We start from the raw sequence: 22,904 nt of genomic DNA, 5'->3' as shown, positions 1-22,904 counted from the left end.
AACAATAACAAAAAAGTATCCAGGTTTAGAGGATGAAAGAAAGCCAAGTCATTATTCCCCAAACTGGTAAGCCAAGGTGAAGAATCTAGCATTTACTTCACCTTTCCTATACATATCATAACACAACTAACCAAAGACTAGATTAGAGGATGGATTCCAGCCAATCACAGGAAAAAAAAAATGCAAAAGCAAGTGTCTCCATTTTGCAATCCCCTAAATGATCTAATGGATTTAGCCACTTGAGTAGTCACAACTGTTACTAATATCACAAAAGAGAGACAGACATTTTATGCTTCCCAATAAAAGAACACAAAATTACCCACAGTCTTGTCAAAACAAACAGACAAACAAAACTGACTATGGCCAGGCCTCTATACGTCACTAGCAATTTGCAGGAAATACAACAGAGGACCAAGAAACATGCATACCCACACCATGAAACTACAATCAGCAAAATCCAGGCTGTGGGAAACTCTACAGGTTAAATGACTGTGGATGGTCAGCAACTTCCCAACAACAAAATGGGAAAAGGCAATGGAAAAGGACCTTATAGACTGAAATACACAACAGTAAAACAAGCCTAAACTATAGTTTTAAAAGATGCACATCTAAGTGATAAACCATAAAAGACAAAAGAGGAACTTCTGGGAGGAGAGACAGGCTTGTGGTTTGGGATCGATTAAAGCTTCTAGGGGAAACTGACTGTTCTATTCCTGACCTGAGCAGTAGTTATAAGCATGTCTGTCTTACAACTGTTTGTGTCTTACATATATTTCAGTGTCTGTGCTTTATTTTTCAATGGAACAGTAAGAAAAAAGTTACTGAGTTACTTTCTGGATAAACATATCTGCTCCTTCTTAAGCATTAAAATTATAGTAAAGGAATATTAAAAATGCAAAGTACCAAAGACCAGGGATTAAGAGGCAAAAGATATCAACAATTCTGACTGCATATTATAGTCATGCAAATTGAATATTTTGAAATTAAAACTTTATTTAAAAGTTTAGAAGCACATCAGTTCAGTTATTAAAAGGAGAAAAAAAATCTGTTTCCTCCTCAAATAGGACCTTAGAAACTTGGCCAGGGAATATTTTTTATTATTTAAAAACTTCATACGTGAGTTACTACCAAGTAAAAATCTTGCCTTTTCAATAATAAATTTAAAATATAAAAATCAGAGTTAACTGGGTCAACTGAACTTTAATGATAACATGTGTCTATAAAAGATTGTTTTTTTGATTCAAAAATTTACTGTTCAAAATATAAATCAAATGACAGGATGTGACTACCCTTGCCAAGTAGCAACATTTCAGAGAGCTTACTGATTGAAAAATAAAAAGTACATCATTCACTCTATAACTTTATTTAAAAACTATGTTGGCACGAAATTATACAGAAAGAAAGTTAAAAACAAAAATCTGATAAAGATGCTCTAATTTTTTTTTTATTTAAGATACATTTAAAAAGAAAAACAATCTGACTTCTGGTGCTTTTTAAAAAAAAACTGAGATATAACTGACATATAACTATTAGTTTCAGATGTAAAACACCTGTATATATGTATATATTGTGAAATGATCACCACTGTATGTCTAGTTAACAATCATCACTGTACATAGTTAACAATTTTTTTGTGTATGTGATGATAACTTTTAAGATCTACTCTCTTAGTAACTTTCAAATATACAATACAGTATTAACTATGTCACCATGCTATACATTACATCCCCATAACATTTATTTTATAACTGCAAGTTGGCACCTTTTGACCCCTTTCTCCCTCTGATCTCCTACCTCTGGTAATCATCAGTCTGTTCTCTGTATCTATAGGTTTTATTCTTGGTTTTTAGATTCTACATATAAGTGAGATCATACCGTACTTATCTTTCTCTGTCTGACTTACAATATAGTGATTCACAATTTTTAAAGGTTATACTCCATTTATAGTTTTTATAAAATATTGGCTATATTCCCATGTTGTACAATGCATCCTTGTAGCTAATTTTATATCTGACAGTTTTTACCTCTCACTCCTCCACCTCCATCTTGCCCCTCCCCTTCGATCTCCCGACTGGTAATCACTAATTCCTTCTCTACTTCTGTGAATCTGTTTCCTTTCTGTTCTATTCACTAGTTTGTTGTACTTATTTTAGATTCCACATGTAAGTGAAATCTTACAATATTTGTCTTTCTCTGCCTGACTTAACTTCACTTAGCATAATGCCCTCCAAGTCCATCCATGCTGTACATCAGAAACTAATATAACATTTTAAATCAACTGTACTTCAATTAAAAAGCAAACAAACAACCCATTTAAAATATGGGCAGAAGAACTGAACAGCTATTTTTTCCAAAAGAGGAAATGCAGATGGCCAACAGGAACATGAAAAGTTGCTCAACATCACCAGTATCAGAGAAATGCAAATCAAAATCACGAGACATCATCTCACGCCTGTCAGAATGGCCATCATCAAAAAGAAGACAAATAACAAACGTCGGTAAGAATGTGGAGAAAAGGGAACCCCTGTACACTGTTGGTGAGAATGTAAATTGGTGCAGTCACTATGAAGACAATAAGGAGGTTTCTCAAAAACCAAAAAACTGAACTACCATATGGCCCAGCAATTCCACTCCTGAGTTTACACCTGAGAAAAACAAAAGCATTAATTCAAAAAGATAGATATACCCCACTATTAACAGCAGCACTATTTACAATTGCCAAGACATGGAAGCATTCTAAGTGCACATCAATAGACAAATGGATAAAGAAGTTGTAACATACACATGCAATGAAATACAAGTCACCCATAAAAAAAGGATATCTTGTCTTTTGCAGACCTTCCTTCACTTTTTTTCTGCACTTCAAAAAGCAGAATTTTTATAACTGGCATAAACATTTCCATTGCATCAAAAACAACAAAATAACTAGAAATAAACTTAACCAAGGAGGGTACCTATACTCTGAAAACTGTAAAACATTGACGAAGGAAACTGAAGATAATACAAAGACATGGAAAGATATATTGTGCTCTTGGATTGGAAGAATCAACATTATCAAAATGGCCACACTACCCAAAGCAACACACAGATGCAACCCCCATCAAAACACCCGCAACATTCTTCACAGAACTAGAACAAACAATTCCAAAATTTATATGGAACCATTAAAGATCCCAAATTTCCAAAGCAATCTTTTGTAGGTCTTTTTTTTTTCCCTCTTTCTTCTTTTTGTTCTCTTTTCTTGTGGTTTTATGACTAGAGAAGTTCCTTTAACATTTGTTGTAAAGCTGGTTTGGTGGTGCTGAAATCTTTTAGCTTTTGTTTATCTGTGAAGCTTTTGATTTCTCCATCACATCTGAATGAGAGCCTTGCTGGATAGAGTATTCTTGGTTGTAAGTTTTTCCCTTTCATCACTTTAAATATATCGTTCCACTCCCTTCTGGCCTGGAGAGTTTCTGCTGAAAAATCAGCTGATAACTTTATGGGAGTTCCATTGTATGTTATTTGTTGCTTTTCTCTTGCTAATTTTAATCTTTTCTCTTTATCCTTAATTTTTGTCAATTTGATTACTATATGTCTTGGTGTGTTCTTCTTTGGGTTGATCCTGTGTGGAATTATTTGCACTTTCTGAACTTAGGTAACTGTTTTTTCTTTCCCAAGTCAGTGAAGTTTCTGGTTATTAGAAGCACAACTGCTTTTTGTGTATTGATTCTGCATCCCGCATCTGGTGCCGCCTTAACATAAGTCTAATCATCAATTTACACCAAGAAGCAGAAGACTCATCAAATTATATCAAGAAGCAGAAAACTCAAGTGGCTTTAAAAATAATAAATAAAAACACATCTTCTATTTTCAGATCCCTCACATTTGTTTATTGCACTGAGAAGAGTGCAGTAATGACTCAGCTTGCTTTCCAGTAAAAACAATGTTTTATTATTCTCTAATCACTAAAGGCTGGAGACTAATTCACAAATGTTTTTTTTTAAAGCAAAACCTGGGAACCAAAACACTAGCAGATTCCATTAGTTTCCTGGGAAATCATAAAATTAAAGTATTGTCATTCTTATTTTGGCAGTAGTTAGAAGTTTGGAAGCTGCAGTGTCCTAACAGACTAAGTATGTGATGCTTTATAGCATACATTGAGGGCTTTAGTACTTCTTCAGTAGGAGTGATACGTGTCTTCTTTTGAAATACATAGTACTTCCAGTTAAAAAAAGTTTAAAATGGTAAATGGATTAACAATCTGCAAATAAATAAATCCAATGGATAAATAATTATGGAGTATTGATAAAATGAAACAACCTGGATGAATCTCAAATGCATTATGTTATGTAAAAGAAGTCAGATCAAAAAGAGTGCACACTATATGAGTTCATTTACATAAAACTTTAGAAAAATGCAAATTAATCTCAAGTGACAAAAAGCTGATCAGTGGTAGCCTGAGAACGGTGGGGGCAAGAAAGACAGAAGAATTACAAAAAGTGAACAAGAAGTGTTGAGCTTGACTAATGTCTTTTCTATCTTGATCTTGGCAATGGCTATACATACATGAAAAGTTATGAAAGTATACAATTTAAAATATGCAGCTTATTATATTTATAGAATACCTTGACTATACCCAAATAAAGCTGTAAAAAAAAAAGTCAATTGGTATTGGGTGCTTTAGGTAATCATTTGCTTTTTGGTAGGCAACAGTTTATAATGATTTAAAGACCTTTAGAGAGAAAACAGAATTTATTCAATTGAACTGTCCCCAGATAAAAATCAGTCATGTTCAGATTTTGGATTGTTCTGGGAGTAACAACATGTAAAACTGTAATAGGTTGAAAACAAAATACCTATTTGGGGAAATTTAAACTTGTCTGATATTTTATAAAGTAGCTTTAAAATACTCTGTTATTATACATAGGAGTGACAGACCATTTAACTATGATGAAAAATTTCAATTTTTTCATTGATTTTTATATACATTGTGCTTTAAATACACAAGAACACAATATGATTTAGCTTACACTTATCTTCTGAGCAGTTTATAAGTCTGAACAAAGTAGAGGTGAATATATTCCTTTAAAAAATAGTCATAATAAGGAAAGATAAAATTAACCAGCCATTTAAGATAGGGCAACATACAAGTTATGAACTCCTAGAGGGCAAAGTTATACAAAGCCTATTCTGGTGCTGGGCACACAGTACATTCAATAAACATTTGATGACCAAATTAAAAATGATTTCTATTTGAATAATTATATTTTCAATTACACAGTTTCAAAAGTTACCCTTTGAAAAAGCAAAACAACCCCACTACCAAAAAAAAAAAAAAAAAGAAAGAAAAAAATCCCAGCAAGCATAGCCTCTACAGAAAGGATGGAAAGTTTACATATGCAAACAAGAAAGAATGCATCCAAGAGGGAAAGAGGTTCCGTAAGGGAAGGATTTGGTTTGAGACACGAATCCAAAAAACAATCGTAAGGTTCTGCTCTTTAGCATTTGTGGAAGGACACGCCGTGTCAGGAACACCGTGAGTCCAAGTAGGAAAGCAATGAAAAGATTAAAGTGACCTTTTCTGAGTGAGAATAGTCCATCCAAAACTCAATGCCAAAAAAAAAATATTTGAAAGGGCAAAAGTGATAAATTCACTTTCCCTGTAAACTATAGAAACTAAACCAGCACAGAGCAGTGAGCAACTGCAAATTAAGGAACTATTCTGTCCTCTGAGAAAACCACAAACAGAAAATATGAGCTTCTGGAAAAATAAATGCAAAATAAAGAATTCATCTAAGTATCTGGCTCTTTATTCACTTTTGCTGTTTTAGATCTAAAAAACCATCAAGAACAGATTTTTTTCATTATGATGATGTTGAAAATCTTTGCGAACAATTATTGCTATTCGTATATTTTCCATTTTGTAATTCTACATGTTTAAGCAATAAATATAGCACAGCTGAATTCTAAATCCCATATATATGTAAGTTCTTAAAAACTCAGCAAAGAAAATCCACAATCAGCAGAGAAAATCCACAAACAACAAAGACAATAAAATTTCTTATGACATATCATACACTCTCTCCTAAATAAAACTTTGCTTAAATAATATTCTCAGTATGTCTGAAGTCACTCAGAAAAACCTGCGAAGTCAATTGCAAAGTCTACTTTTATTCTACTGAAATTCACACAAAACTATTACTAAATTTATCATTTTAAAATAAACTCTTTTGACTATTGTTTGATACTTTGGTTTGGATAACTTATGGTGATAAAAAAAGCAGATTAGTAGTATACTAGAGAAGAAAGGAACATGATGGACAGAAAGGAAGGATCACAAAGATGAACAAAGAAATTATGGGGTGTCATGGATGAGCACACTATGTTGACTTTGATGATGTTTCACAAGTTAGATATATGTCAAAAATTATTAAATCGTACAACTAAATCTATGCAGTTTGTTATATGTCAATTATACTTCAATAAAACTGTAGAAGAGAAAGGTAGTTAGTGTTGGATACTTTCGATAATCATTTGTTTTTTTGGTAGACAACAGTTTGCAACCATTTAAAGATCCTTAGAAAACTTGTTCCCAGATAAAAATCAGTGGAACTCAGATTTCTAATTGTTTTGGAGATAATAACATAGCTATTATTTGATACTTACCTTTAGATAAGTATTTTTAGGTACTCAATGCCTATGTACCTGACTCATTTAGAATTATAAGTGTCCTAAATTATATCTAGTCACTCATCCAACACGTGGTCACTATGTGTCGGCTGTTGCTCTTGGTGCTGCACATACACCACAGAATGAAGATATTCCCTGCTTTCACAGAATGTTTGTTCCAGAGACTCTACCTCAGATCCTCCTCCTTTCAGTGTGTGTGTGGCATACATGCACATATGGGAAGTCAGGGATTAAAACAGTTGATTTATATTATTATGAGGAACAAGCGTGTATCAATTGCTTCCTTTTGTTCTCAATGTGCAACTATGGGCCTGGGCCACTCTGGTGTTTCCCATCCTTTCCCCAGATGGAATGAATATCGTGGCTATCTTGTTTTCTTTCTAAACTAATCCCCTGATTAGTTGAGATGCAGACCTATACCTGGGCCTCACTGAGAAGAATGAACCAGGAACCTGGCCTTGGAGCTGTAAGGAGTAACTGAACAATACATTTGGTTACCTTCCTTTCGGGAAGGGAGAGCGTATTTTCAGCTGTGTGAGTGGCTGCACCGCGTTACCAAAAGCAGTTTAGAAACTGCGTAAGTGGGAAGAGGGCATACACAGATATTGGGCAGCATGGAGTGAAATGCAGAGGGCATTTCTTTTTCTCTGCTCACCATCTCTTTGGGAAACTACTCTTCTCCAGTTTGCATCTGATGGTCCCCATCTCAGTTTTTAGGGTAAATGATCCAAATCTTTCCAATTACAGTACTCTGTCCCATGGTTGTTGTGACTGATTTAAAGATGATCATGTAATCCAAGTCAGATTGGTTGGGTCCACCTTAGAATCTTTGCTGGAGCTATAAGGAAAGAAGAGCACTTTCTTTTGGCGAATTTTGCTAACTCTGAGAGCAATATAAGCCCAGAGTTGCCAAAAGCCACATCAGCCCAGAGTTGCCTTTTCCACAATGTGTTATGAATGAATTCAATGGAGATAAGTAAGGCTAAGAGATGAGACTGTCATTTTCTTCATTTGCTTGTTTTTGGAGTTTTTTTGGGTTTTTTACTTTTTTAAATTGAAGTATAGTCAGTTTACAATGTTGTGTCAATTTCTGGTGTACAGCATAACAGTTCAGTCATATATACACATACACATATTTGTTTTTATATTCTTCTTCATTATAGGTTACTATAAGATATTAAATATAGTTCCCTGTGCTATACAGTAGAAACTCGTTTATCTATTTTATATAAAGTAGTTAGTATCTGCAAATCTCAAACTTTCAATTTATCTTAATTATATTCATCCAGCTCCTGTATCCAGCCAACCAAACCTCTAGGCACATGCACTGCTGGACATCCTGACTACATTAGCTGATCCTGAATTTTTTTTTTTTTTTTTTTTTTTTTTTTTGGCTGAAAGCTGGTTGAGTTATGTTCCCATCGCTTTTAATGGAAATAGATCTGACTAAAACGTTGAACCATTTGCAATTCTCTAAATATACCTAGCTTCCTCACATACCTGTTCTGGAATGCCCTTGCCCTTCGTTTGCATTTGTTAAGCCCCTACTGTTTCTTAATGCTCAAGCAACCACGCTTCTTGGAATTCTTTCCTAACTCCTTGCCCCAGGTTCCTTCATCATACAATTTGTTACCAACTCAAATGTGTCATCATCTGTGAAGCCTTTCATGGGTCCCTTTAGTCAAAATCAGTAGCTTGTTCCTTTATTTTCCTACAGAACTCTATTAATATGGCTGTTTAATACTTATCACAGTATAATTATGGGTATATTTCTTTATTTCACTACAATATGAGATCATGCAGGAAAATGAATGTGTCTTCCTCACCTTTATGCCTCCAACATTTAACTTAACGTGTTGTGGGGAGATAATTCTCCATAGTCCTTCAAATTTCTGTATACTACGCAAGTGAGATATTTACTATTCCTTGTACCAGTCTCTTCAGGGAACGTTGTGCAGTAAAGGTAAGGATAGTGTCTCCCTCTCTAGCAAAATACAGGAGCACTTAATGTCCATATAATAATGTCTTTTTCTGGAACTCATTACTTTTTATACCTGCCCATTATAAAAGATTCAGCTTCCCTAAGCTCAAAGTTTCCCTTATGTCATGTAACCCTCTCTATATAGCTCTCTTCATATCACCCTATGAAAACTGAAGCGCAACCAATCAGTGAAAAAAAAAACACTGACACTCAGGAAATTGCTACTGCTGAGAGTCAGAACCCACCCTTGGTCTCTGTCCCAGAGGTCTCGTGTCTTCTGCCAGAATCCGTGAAACTGTCAGGCTAGCTTGTTGGCTGGCAAACAGGATAAAAATCTCAGCTCCTTCACAGTCCCTGACAGTTCTGGTGATGAGGATGGGACACTAACGGAGGCATAGCTTTCTGGAAGAGGAAGTATGAGGGCTTCACCAGAGAATAAGCAGTGAACATGACCAAACTGTATGGTCAACCAGGCAATAAATGGTCACCTGTTTTATTGCCTGCTAAGAGGAGGAACTGGGAAGGATGGCTGCAGGCCAAGTACTGGGAACAGAAAGTATCTCTAAAGACAGTCACTCCAGCTATCACTAACTCTCCTCCAGCTGGAAAGATTTCCTCATCAGTCTGGTGAGCAGTCTCAGGTCCGGCTCACTGTAACAACAGTACGATACACCATTACTAACAGTAACTAACAGTACTAAGATTCATCCCAGGTCGGCAGAAGATTCCATCTCCTTTCAGATAATATTATAGAGACCGCCACCTACACGGAGTATGAAAGGATAGAAATTTGTGGCCACTATGGTCAGAAACTAGGCAAATCAAAGATAGAAATCTGTGACCACAATGAGTAGAAACCAGACAAATCAATAAAATTCCAGCTAGTTTACTTAGGGGATGATGGGAAGAGTCTCCTTTTTTTTCCCCATAAAACAACTGTGATATGAGACCTGACTAACTGCTGAACACTCTCCTCTGACACAGCTTGGAATCAAAGGCCTTCTGCAATGTGGCACCAATCTACATTTACAGCTTTAACTGTCACTGTACCAACACAGAGAATCTGCATCAGCTAGTCAGTTTTACTCACGCTCTGTAAACGCACTACGCATATGACCCAGATGTCTAGCTCTGCTCATGTGATTCACCCTGCCTGGACTGCCATCCCCTTTTCCTGCCCTTCACTCACTAACAATCTAATTCAGGATCCATCTTTTCCATGAACCCTTCCCTAATCCTTTCACTTCACGTTAATCTCTCTCTACTAACACTGAAGTATAGTAACTACTTATTTAATTCTCACATGATGCCTTTACCATTATCCAACAGTATCTGTACATATCTTGTCTTTCCCAGGCAGGCTGTAAATTTCCCCAAACTACGGATGCTACGTTCTTTTTGTACATATCCTACAGTGTTCACCAGACACTCACACAGCCTCATACACTGTAGGAACTCAAGAAATAATTTTTTCATTGACTAATTTAATCACATATTTTCTTTCAGAACCACTTTTTTGAGTAACAACTAAAAACAACAAATTACTCAACAGGACCCAAGTGATAAAAGATATCAAAGATGTAATCAGTTTAAGTGAAGGGAGTCCATCAGCAGTAAGATCTACTCAACTAATGCAGCTGGCCACAGGCGGCCAGATTCCAGCTAAGTCCACTGAGGTGATGAGAGGACATTTAGAAGGAGGCCTTGCTTAATATGAGCAGACTCTCCAAATGAACTTTAGTCTCTGTCACTAGTGAAGACCACCCTGGTGGAAAAAGCTGAATGACTGCTTGGCCACTACTGGTATGTCTGTGATTAGTGGTCTCAGCTCATTTTTGTAGTAAACAACTGGCCCTATCTACCAAGAACATCATCCAAAATTCAACTGTTTGGCAACCTCTGCAGCCCAGGGAGGTTAACAGCTGAATAAACAAACATTCTAACTACCCTGATACCACACTGGAAGGTAGTTTGCTGCCAGAACAGGGAGGAAGCATGGGGTTAGTGCTCAAAACCCATGCTACTACGCTTAAAGAAATAGAGAAGAGTTCTGTACAGCATTACCCACGTGGTTTCCCTAAAGACAGACAAAGAACCATTACGGAAAAAAAATTAATCTTGTGTTTTGAAGCACATCATGTTTTATCTTGAGATGCCTCTACTATTTACAATTCTGTGAAAAGTTAAATGCACAGATATATTTACTTCTTTGTTATAGCAATTTAGTAATTCATTTAGAATAAACAAAACAGTAAGAAGCAAGGAAAAAACTCTGAGGTGGTTTAAAGTGACATTTGTTCAGACGACCTTTAATGATTAGCAGCTCTCTTCAGTGCCAATGGCAGATAACTTAGCATTTACAACAAAAACCTCAGAGTGCTTTGCTTTTACCAACTCTTACAAAGATGTGAGCTTCTGAACCAGAAGGCACTAGCAAGAAATATTGGCCAGTCTTGTCTCATTGACAGTGTAGCTAACCACTTGTACCGTGTGGTTAATTTGAGGAGCATCAAAGTTTCTAATCAGCCACAAATCTTCCTCTGCTCGCTAAGTGTCACCCAAAACCCTACAATTCAAGACTCACTGCATGAATTCCAGGTTTCTATTTAGCGCTGACATGTAAATATACTTGAATGGGGATTATACTGCAGTTAGCTGTTAACCAGTTGCTGCTTGGAGTGAAATACATTTATCAGGTCTTTCTTGAAAAGCAGGCCTTGATAAGAAGGGTAAATTATGGAAAGAAAAAGAGATCCTGGTTGTCTGAGATAGACAAGAACTCAGAGTCCAAGAGGTAGAGAATATAGAAGGGAGAGACAAGAGACCTCAAGAAAGAAATTCTTTGGCTATTTTATAATTGTTTTCTGAAAACAACACTGGTTCTAGACTTTTAAAGAATGTCCTGATTTTTAACTTTTTTATTTTATCAAATCTAATTAACCTTGATGTCTGGGAAAAGGACAGAGGCAGTGGAGGCTTTAACACAGTCTGAATTAAGTATTAATTTCTTGAATACTAAGCTTCATGAAGTCAGGGCCTAATCTAATTCACCACTGTTTGTGTTTTTCAGTGACTAACATAATAGGCATCTCAGAAAGATCCGTTGAAAATGAATAATCAGAATTGGGTTGTCTAAAGAGCAGCCCAAAAGACAAGAATAACGAAGGACGGAGAAATAAGTCATCAGTTGTGGCTCCAAAGCAACTGCAGTGAGGGGAAACCTCTGGTTCTGACCATCAGCCAGTCACTCACATCCACATGACCGCCAATCACACTGTGCTAGAGAGAATGCCAGACATTACTGGCACTATTAAAGATCGACAACAGGCAGGGTGGTGGTCCCTATCAGAGCGCTGTTTCGTTTGCCAGACCGGCCCCTGCAGAGGTCAGCTAGATTCTGGAGAACGACTGGACGGCCACAGCCCCAGCTGCAGCCGCCGTGTCAGAGGTGATATTACCGCCAACGCAGGTTACTGCGTTCTCCCTTACGTGGTGTGTAGTCACCGATTTGGCAAATGCACGTTTTTTACTTACGATTAAAAAATGAGAATAAAAACCAGTTTACATTCATGTAAATTTTTCAATCTGAAAGTATCAGCAGTTCATCTTTACAGAGATAGATACATATTTTAGATAAAAGCGTGCCTTTCATTCCTTTAGAGGTTTAACTAGCACCACTATCTAGGGAATTACAGAACCCCGCACAGCACAGCATCCCTGCATTGCAGGGGGTACAAGAGTGAGCCCACGGTCCACTAAGATCCATTGGTTTAAATCTACCTTGCATCACCTGGAGGTAGCCAGCCTCAAAGAACACTGGAACTGCCTTCTAAAGTTATAACTAAAAAACCCCTTTAGAGGAAACAATATGAAAGGAGGAGTGCCACCCTTTGGGACAGAGTGTATTTGTTAAATCAGGGGCCTCCATATGATGCTTTGTCCCAACTAGGAAGGATACATGAGTCTGGGAACCAAGAAGTAGAAGCGGGTGTGGTCCTGTTCCCCATCACTCCCAATAAAACAGTACATTTTGTGCTTTCTGTCCCCAAAACTTTGGACTCCAGGGCTGGAGATCCTGACACCCAAAGGAGCTCAACTTGACAGCAGATACAGCGAACATTCCACTAAACTAAAACCTATGGCTGCCACCAGGGCACTTAGACTTTTTAAGACAAAATATAAGCAAACAAAAAGAGGGGTCACCAAACTGGCATGGCTAATTGACTCTGAAAAACAAGAGGAGGAAAGGCTACTTTATTCAAAAAGGGCAAAACAGAATACCTGTGGAGTGTAGGTGATATGATGGGCACATCTTGGAATTCCAAACAAAAGTTCATGCCCTTCAGTAATGAAGGTGTAGCTTATACCACCAGAGAAGTCACCGAGGACTACTGCGGAGAAGCTGAGGGTGAGAGGAATTTAAAATAGATAATGAAGGAGGGAGAAATAAGTCATCGGTTGCGGCTCCAAAGCAACTGGATTAACAGTAGCCACGGTGCATTCTATTAACACAGACAGATCGATTAGGTGAGTGAAGATGTAGCAAAAAGTAAAGAACATAATCAATAAGAAGAGCAAGTCACTATATACAAAACTTCACATCTAATAATAAAAATATACCTTCCTGAAAAGTTCATACTGAATGTTCACAAAAAGCGATCATACATTAGGTCACAAACAAAAGATCAGATCAGTAAATTCCATAAAACTAAACAGCAGATTATAATAACAGTGCAATAAAGCCAGGAATTATTAACAAAATCAAAACCAAAAGGTTCTTCCACTTGGAAATTTTCTAACTCTTTTTAAAGTAACTCTTGGGTGAAGAGGGAGATACAAACTGAAATTATAAAATATCTACAAAATAATGACAATAAAAGTACTCCGTACCAGAATCTATGGAAACATTTAAAGCAATGATCAGAGGGAAAGTCATGGCCGTTAATAGTTTTAGGAATAAAAATAAAAGAGTGAAAATAAATAAAATTAAATTCTCAACTCAAAAAGAAAAAGAACAACAAAAACCAAAAGAATCTCAAGGAAATAATAAAGATAAAAGGAGAAACTGATTATGTACAGAAAAAAAAAAAAAAACCCAGAAGACAATAAACGAAAATTTCAGGATTTTTCTGAGAAAAAATAACAGACTAGACAAACTTAATCGAGCCTAATCAAGAGGAAAAAAAAAAAGACAAATATAAAAAATTTAAAGAAAATTTTAAATGGCACATGGGAGATAACTATTAAAATTTAAAACTCATGAGACTATTCTGCAGATTTATATGAAAGTAAATTTGAAAACCGAGATGAAACAGGTAATTTCCTAAGGAAAAAACAATTTAAGAAAGCTAACACCATTAGAGATAAAAAGCTTAAACAGGCTAATTTCCACAGAAGCAATACAGAAAGCTATCAAGAAACTACCCCATAAAAAAGCATCAATTCCAGATAGTTTCACAGGGGAATTCCGCCAAAGCTTCACAGATAAGATAATCCCAGTGTCCCATAAATCATTCCAGAGCACTAAAAGTGAAGAAGACTTTCTAATTATTTTGATGAAATAAATATAACATTGATATCTAAACCTGATAAAGAAGTATCAAAAAAGAGAGAATATTATAGGTCAATATCACGTACAAATACTGATGTAAAAGTACTAATAAATATTAGTATAGTTAGCATTATATTAGGAAAACAATATGCCATGATCAAGTAGGAGTTTTTCAAGAATGCTACAGAAAAGTCATTATATAGAAATAGTCAATACACAGAAATTATATTGAAACAGTCATTACATAGAAAATAACTAATGAAAATCCATTACTGTAGTATACTATATAAACAGATTGAAAAAGAAATAATATATAATCATACCATAGATGTTGAAAATATAATATCTGACTCTATATTTGACAAACTGTAACAACCATTCCAGATGAAAAAAAATTCAAGAAATAGGAAGTGATATTTCTTAGCATGATAAAATATGCGCCTCTTTTAATTTTTATTCTAGCATTTACTTCATGAGAAATCACTACAGCATTTCCACTAAAATGAGGAACAAGGCAAGGATGCACCCTCTTCAGCGCTGCACTAGAGGTATTACAATGCCATTAGACAAGAGAATTGAATTAGAGGTATGAGAACTGATAAAGGACTAAAATGAACCCTATTTGCAAATTACACGCGAGTATGAATAGAAAACTTTAGAAAACCAGTGGTAAAAGTAACTCAAAGACAAGAAACCATTAAGGTAGCAGGATGCAAAATTAACATTCAGAAATTAGTAATCTTCATACACATATAGAAACCTGTTAGAGAATATAATGGTAGAGAAGATCTCATTTACAATAAAAATAATACTTAGGAACAGATTTAATAAGAAATGTACAAAAATCTACTTGAGGAAAACTTTCAAACATTCCTGAAAAATACAAAAGCAGACTTGAACAAATGAAAGACATTTTCATTGTTCTTTAAGAGGATGACTCAATGTCATAACAATGTCACTGCTCCCTAAATTAATTCATAAATACAAATCAAATCCAATAAAATATTTGCAAACCACATATTGGATAAGAGGTTAATATCCCAAATATATAAAGAACTCATACAACTCAACAGAAAAAAGGACAGTCTAGTTAAAAAATGGGCAGAGAATCTGAAGAGACACTTCTCCGAAGAAGACACACAGATGCCAACAGGTGCATGAAAAGATGCTCAGCATCCCTAACCATCAGGCAGATGCAAATCAAAGCCACATTGAGACGTAACCTCACACCTGTTAGAATGACTATTATCAAAAAGACAAGAAATAAGAAAAGTTGGCAAGGATGTGGAAAAAGAACCCTGGTGTGCCCTGTTGGTGGTAATATAAATTGGTGCAGCCTCTATGGAAAATGGTAAGAAAAGTTCCTCAAAAATTAAAAATAGAACTACTGTATGATCCAGAAATTCCACTACTGGGTATTTATTCAAAGAAAATGGAAATACTAATTCAATAAGATATACATACCCCATGTTCACTGTAGCATTATTCACAATAGCCAAGGTATGGAAACAACCTAAATGTTCTTCGATAGAGGAATGTATAAAGAAAATGTGATATATTGTTATAACACATCTCTCTATATATCATATATATGTATATCTCACAAATGTGATAAATACATAAAACACTGGACTATTATTCAGCCATAAAAAAGAATGAAATGTTGTCAACTGCAACAGCAAAGATGAACCTGGAGGGCATTATGCTAAGTGAAACAAGTCAGACGGAGAAAGGCAATATTGTATGTTATCACTTATATGTGGAATCTGAAAAAAAGTCAATTTTATAGAAACAGAAGAGAATGGTAGTTTCTAGGGGCTGGGTGGGGGCAGGAGGAAATAGGCTGATGTAGGGTCAAAGGGTACAAATATTCAGTTACAACAAGAATAAGTTCCAAGGATCTAATTACAGCATCAGGACTATTGTTAAAGACATATATACTTGAAAGTTGCTGAGAGATCTTAAGCATTCTCACAAAAAAAAAAAAAATCTTTTTAAGTTGACTATATGAGGTGATGGATATGTTAATTATCTTGAACTTGGTAATAATTCCACAACGTACATGTGTATCAAATCATCACATTGTACACTTTTATATATGTGATTATATTTGTAATTATGCCCAGTTATTTCTCAGTAAAGTTAAAAAACATACCATAAAGCTTCTACCATTAAAATAAAATGACAGTTGTCCAGGAACAGACAACCATTCAAGTGGAATAGAAAACAAAGTCCAGACATAGACTCAAGAACCAGGAAATTTAGTGTATAATAGAAGTGGCATTTTAAAATCACTAAAGTCAAGACAAATTGCTTAACGAATGGTTCTGGGACAACTGATAAGCCATTTAGAAAAAGATACAATTAAATAAATACATTACAACATTCACAATTTAAGAAACTCCAAGTAATTTGCTCAAAGTACTCAGACTCTAACTCCCCAATTCTCACTCAGAAGATATTAATTCCAAAAGCACTGTACTTTTCAGATATTAACTTACACCTTTCATTCCTCAGTAATTAACAAAAAGCTATACCTAGGTCTCACCATTTTGGGCCTTAACAGAATTACTTTTACTAATTGTACTTCGGCATTATGATATCAGTCTAGACTGAAAGATGGAAATCACACAATACCGTGAATCGCTGCCCTTCTTTTGAACAAGTTTATGTTTTTTATCCAAGGGAGAAGAGAATCTGACCGTGTTTCATTGTTTTTGGCCAGAAGAATGCTCAGACTCAAGTTTGTAATCCAGTTCCAATAAAATGTACAGAACTTTCTGGCTGTATTTTGGGGAAAAGTTTTTCCATCTCAGCTGAGTTTTTAACACGAGTCAGAAACTATGTTATTAGTCCCCAGGCCCTTCCCTGCTTACTCTTCACAGGACTCTTAGGGGCCCGCCTTCTGCAGCACGCATGCCTCCTGGGGATTTAGTCTCCTACTCACAGAGAACACAGTCTATCCTACTTGACCTCTTTCAGTGGCTTTCTCCTTTTCAAACAAGTCCCTAGGCTTGTGCTGTGCACAGCTGATTCCTGATCCTTCTTGCCTTTTACAGAAACGCATCTAGTCTGTGAATTTCCCTCGAGGTGTGGCCTGAGGTACGACACTCCAGATTTTATAGTGATTTGTTATCGTTCAGTCCTAGATTATTTTCTAATTTTCACTGTGATTTTTTTTCTCCTCATGATGCTTTTAAGGGACCAAAGTTTATTTTACTGCTCTTATATTGTCAATTTAAAACTTCACTGCACTATGAACACAGAACGTAGCCTTCCGTGGGTGATGGCCTAGGTGCGGTACTTTCCAACCTTACTTCATAAACCCTCCCAAAATTACTTCACCTATTACAATCACTTCCTTTAATACCTCTATGTGGATGACTATACAGAAATGCATCTCTTGCTCACTCTTTCAAGTTTCAGACCTACAATTTTCTATACAGTTAGGAAACTAATTTCCTGTATGTTCCATAGGCAATTCCGCCCTAACAAAGTCAAAACCAAAGCATTGTCTCTACCCACCCTGAATATCTTCCTCCTTCTTTCTTATTCTCTATTATTTTGGGGGGTGGGGGGCAGGTCATTAGGTTTATTTATTATTTAATAGAGGTACTAGGGAATGAACCCAGGACCTTGTGCATGCTAGGCACACACTCTACCACTGTATTCTCTATTTTTAGAATGGTGATCCACATTTAACCCAATTGTTCAAGCAAAAAATATTAAATTCGTCTTTTATTCCTCTCTCACACAAGCTGAATGAACTGAAATGAATGGATCAAGTGCTGTGAATTATATTTCCTATTTCCTGAAGCTTTCCTTTCCTGTCATGACAGGCTCTCATCATTAATCCCCTGGCCTTGCATTATCCTCCCAAATAGCCTTAGTCTTGTCCCTTCTCCTTCCCTCCTCTTGTCACCTCTCTCTCCCATCCTCCTTCTCTTTTAGCTTTGTTCCTTCTACCAATCAAATGTCTAAAACACAAGTCTGATCATCTCATTCCTTTGGTTACAAGTCTTTCTTTGATCATTGCCTACGGGATAAAGTCTAAATTCAGCACCACATATAAGATCCTTTACTTGATAAAATTCTTCCACTACACAAGTAGAAACTTTTCAGGCTTGATGTATTATTAAACATATTATTTTAAATTCTTGGACCTACAATTCTATTAAAAGCCTAGTGTTGAGAAAGATTTAAATAGAAGAAGTGTTGCCTCATATGTGATTGTCTACACAGTATATACTTACGATCAAGAAGAAGTTATGATCTTTAGATTAGGCCCCATTTCCCAAAACAATCTTGCACCAATTATTGACAGAGTACAGCTTACATCTTTAGCCCCATAAAAAAATTTAAACAGGTGAGGAGAAGACTGGCACAGTCTGACAAGGATGGTGCTCAGTCCCTCGCAGGAATCAAGGACAATGTGACAATGTTTTGAATGGTGATTGCATATCATAAAATCTCAAAGGCAAGAGAAAAAAACTTCAGAAGATCAAGTAGCAAGTAAAATCGTAGGCCAGCTGTCCTTTAACCCAGTTTTATGGAAAAAAAAGAAAACAATCCCAAACCACACTGAAGCAAAAACACCTCCCAGGACACACATTATCTGTAATTGAAACTCCAATAGAACAATCCGCATTCATAAAAGTAAACTTTAAAGATAATAAAAAATAAATTAGGTTCTATTTATCTCCGTATGAGAAGACAGGTAAATACAATTCATTCCAGGAAGTTTTTTCATGAAAATGATTAAAAGAATACAGGCTTATAAAAGAGATAAATGTATATTAATCTGTTAATTACTATTTTAGTTGTTTGTTAATAATCATTTTAACCACTCGAAACAATTTCCTTCTTCCCAGAATGATGACATCAATACACTGCTGTATTTTACCTTCAATTACCTGTTAGTAAAACTAGGTACGATGTAGTTTTTTTAGATTTTTAAACTATTCAATATGCCTTAAAATTAGGTAATAAGTAAGAATAGGCATAGAAATCAGCCAACCCTGAGAGACAGCGGTGGAGTAAGGAGCAGCTCTTAACAGTTTACAAAGAGGGGGAGAAAGCATCAGGCAGCACTCTTCCTAGAAACTCTGCCTCCTGCTTTGACGTTATCGGAATTTTACTGCTGTGATTAATTTATTGTAAAGCCAAATTCACTTTCTCAGTTTCACTGCTGTACCTAGGATTCTAGAGTAGATGTGAATGTGTATTTATACGGGTATGTACGCATATATTTTGGCTTATATTTCTGAACTAGAAGATTTATCTCCATGTAGTCTACCTTTGATTCACAAAATGATTTTTTAAAATTTAAATGTTTCATCTCAGAAGTTTATGTCCTATCTAGTATTACAGGGAAAAAAAAAATCACTCTACATCCAGCATTAAGCCAAAATAAGAATTTCAAAGAATATACAAGCAAATTTGCTATATGTACGACAGACTTGACTGTCTTTACTTTAGAATATGAGATCTAAACGATATATGCACATTAAGAAATTGGAAGTATTCTGCATTAAAAATCCAATGGCGTTTACGTCTTGAAATTTGATTTCAAGCCCCAAGTATGTGTTATTAGTAGCTGTTGGGCAGAACAAATAAATCAGCTGTGATACAATCAGGACTACGATGTGGCACATCTTTTCCATTTTCTTGAGCTCACTGTTGCTGACATAAAAGAAAAAAATTTAGTCCAAACTATTTACAAAGATATTAACTTTAAAGAGAACCTTTCTTAAGGCTATTATGTAAAAGCATATTTTACTAATCAAGATTAATTTCTATGGTTTTTATTTAAATTTACTACATTCCCACCAATGTTTTACCTCTGGTCCTGGAGGGCCAGATGTTCCTTGGGGTCCTGGGTCACCTGTTTGGCCCTAAAATGGGGGGCAATCAAAGTATAAACATTAATAAATATAATTTAAAAAGGAAACATATAGTAAGCCAAAAGCACTAAATATATTATGCTACATAAAGTTGTAATGACTTTCCAGCAAACACTCAATATATTACATCCAAACTTGTAATGACTATTCAGAAAGACTTAACCATCATCACTATAGAAAACTTACTATATAAAATCTGTGTGTGTGTGTGTGTGTGTGTGTGTGTGTGTGTGTATAGTTACTCCTAAAGGTTAGAGAAATAAACAAATTAATGGAAATCAAATCAAGGAAAAAAGTGTGTGTGTTGGGGGGGAGTGTTACCCAGAGATAAGATGGAGTTTGATGTAATAAAGTAGGGAAGTCTAAATCAGGAACTGCTTTCATAAATAACCAGAGTCCTAAGAATGTCTCTGAAAATTCCTCTCTGGCAACTATAAGAATTAAGATTCTGATTTAAGAATCACCTGGATTTAAATCCTTGTTGCTTAATCTCTCTAAGCCTCAGTCTTCTCATCAATAAAACAAGAATTATAAAAGTACCAACATTCTTACAGAGTCATTGTGAGGATTAAATGGGACAATAAATGCAAAGTGATGGGCACCGTGTCTAGCACATAGAAAGTACTCATTAAATGTTAATCAGTTTTATAACCATCAGTCCTTCTCTTCACGTCCTCTCTCATCTTCTAGATGATATCTGGAATTCCTAGATTGCTTGGCTCCGTTAATTAAACTTTTGAGGATTTGGTTTGCGTAACTCTGCAGCCATTTTCTGACATCCATATTAATAATGTGGAGTAAGGGCTGGGGAGGAAGGTCAGAGGAGAGGGAAGTGGGTAAAAGTCTGAAACTGGAGAGCGCTGGCGATACTCTCAAGAGATGGAACGGCAGAACAGGGAAGGCCAGTAGTCTGGTATCCTTGTTTTCATAAAAACTATTGAATTCATTATTTCTGTCATATTAAATTTCTATTTCAGCTTCAAATTTGACCTAAGTAGGGCAAGAATACATAAAATTGCAAAATATAATATGGGCTTATCCACTTTCCAAGAAGTAACGCATTTTCCATATGTACTAAATCTATTCTCATATGGTGGTAGAGTATCTGGACTTAAACAGTATATAGCACAACAACTGCACTCAAATCTAGAGAAAAGTAATAAAATATTATACAAAAGTTCATTTAAGTTCTCCTAAATAGACGAAATCATGTCCATCATAATCAGTAACTAGGGAAGTCTTCAAATGACAAGTACCTCAAAGAGAGAGGGATGGGGCTCTCTGATGCCCTCTGGTGGCAAAATCCAAGCAAGAAGCTAAATTTCAAGCTTGAGGCAAAAACAGTATATGCACCCTAGGCCTTTGTTTTCAGAAAAGTTGATTGACAACCTAATATTTAAAAACATAAATTGTGGAATAATTTCATTCATTCTTCAGAAAGATCTTTCATTTTGAAAAACTTCAATTGCAAGTTTCCATGAATATCAACTCTCCTTTATAAACACTGAGTTTTCAAGTAACTTTTAGAGAATTGAGTAATGATTAAGGAAACAATAAATGACAGCAAACTTCCAGCAAAAATAAGTGGAAAGGACATAATAACTGTCTCTGTTTTCTCTTCTTAAAAGAAATAGTATTTCTTAACAACTTGAGATTGGTAGTTCTCTCCAATTTTTAAATACTTGCAGGATAAAAGCATCCATATTCCAGACTGGTGAAATCTGCTGGATTAGGACGTTCTTTTATCTTGAAAACATTCTTTCATGTTACAACTTAGATACATTTGGAACCAGTAATATCAGTAACAGCAACATATGAGGTAACAGAAAACCAAAAGTAGGAGACATAAAATAAGACATCCTTATAACTTCGGCATTCTTTTCATGATAATAAACAAAAGATTAGATAAGCACTAACTTGTGTAATTTATTTTTAATATGATTATTGATTCTGTGTGAGGAATTTTTCATTAAACAGGTGTCTCCTTCCATAACTAGGGAAGGTCCCCAGGTCAAACATCTACAATTTCTTCTATTAGTAAGATACAAACAAGTGAGAAAGTGAGCATGTGAAGGCAAGGCCATCTCACAAATTAATTCCTAAGTCTCTCCCCTAGCTTCAGTCCAAAGTATATATTTTTCAAAGATTTGATAAAACAAACAAAAAATAGTCAACTGTCTCCTACCAAAGTAAACCCTCTGACATTATTTTTTTTTAAATTAGACTAGTACACAAAGGTATAATAAGAGCAAGTAAAAGCCTCACTCTCACCATTTCATGCTCCCCATATCACTGCCTTAAAGAACCACATTAGAGTTTCTAGTGATTCCAGGAAAAACCATATTAAAGGTTTCAAGACAATGTGTTAAAGGCGACATAGGCTCTCTGTCTTGTCTTTAGCTTAGACTAGAGAAATACTGGTAAGCATTTTTACTAAGAGAGGAAAACATTTAAGAGTCACAGAGGGACCTGATATGTGATATAGCCCAACTCCCATTTTGAACATGAGAAGCCGGGAACATTAAGCCACGGTGGTTAAATGCCCAAGACCACAGCAGGTCACTATCAGGGCTGGAATTAAAGTCTACATCTCTGTTTTTCAGATCAGTGTTCACCCTCCCCTACCCCAATAAACGTGTTATCAATATAAATGGAATCAAAGAGTAAGGGAGACATTAAAAAGGCCTGCCTTATATAAGCATGATATTTGACTCTAATTTTCTCAAGGAATTATAAAGCATAAGAATAATACCATTTATTACTTGGTATTGGCCTTAGAAAATGTGTCACACTATTT

At 35.5% G+C, this 22,904-nt stretch overlaps 1 protein-coding gene across 11 annotated transcripts in view; it reads right to left on the bottom strand.

The window, feature by feature from the left end:
- COL24A1 (collagen type XXIV alpha 1 chain) overlaps positions 1 to 22,904 on the bottom strand; it is a 338,176-nt gene that overhangs the window by 187,366 nt on the left and 127,906 nt on the right. For all 11 annotated transcript variants that reach the window (XM_074376091.1, XM_074376094.1, XM_074376086.1 and 8 more), the window contains one exon: positions 20,045 to 20,098. In XM_074376091.1, coding sequence (XP_074232192.1) covers positions 20,045 to 20,098 — 54 coding nt within the window. The remainder of the gene's footprint in view (positions 1 to 20,044; positions 20,099 to 22,904) is intronic.

Source organism: Camelus bactrianus, chromosome 13 (genome assembly GCF_048773025.1).
Source record: "Camelus bactrianus isolate YW-2024 breed Bactrian camel chromosome 13, ASM4877302v1, whole genome shotgun sequence".
Taxonomy (NCBI): Eukaryota; Metazoa; Chordata; class Mammalia; order Artiodactyla; family Camelidae; genus Camelus; species Camelus bactrianus.
This window is presented reverse-complemented; position numbering and strand designations above follow the sequence as displayed.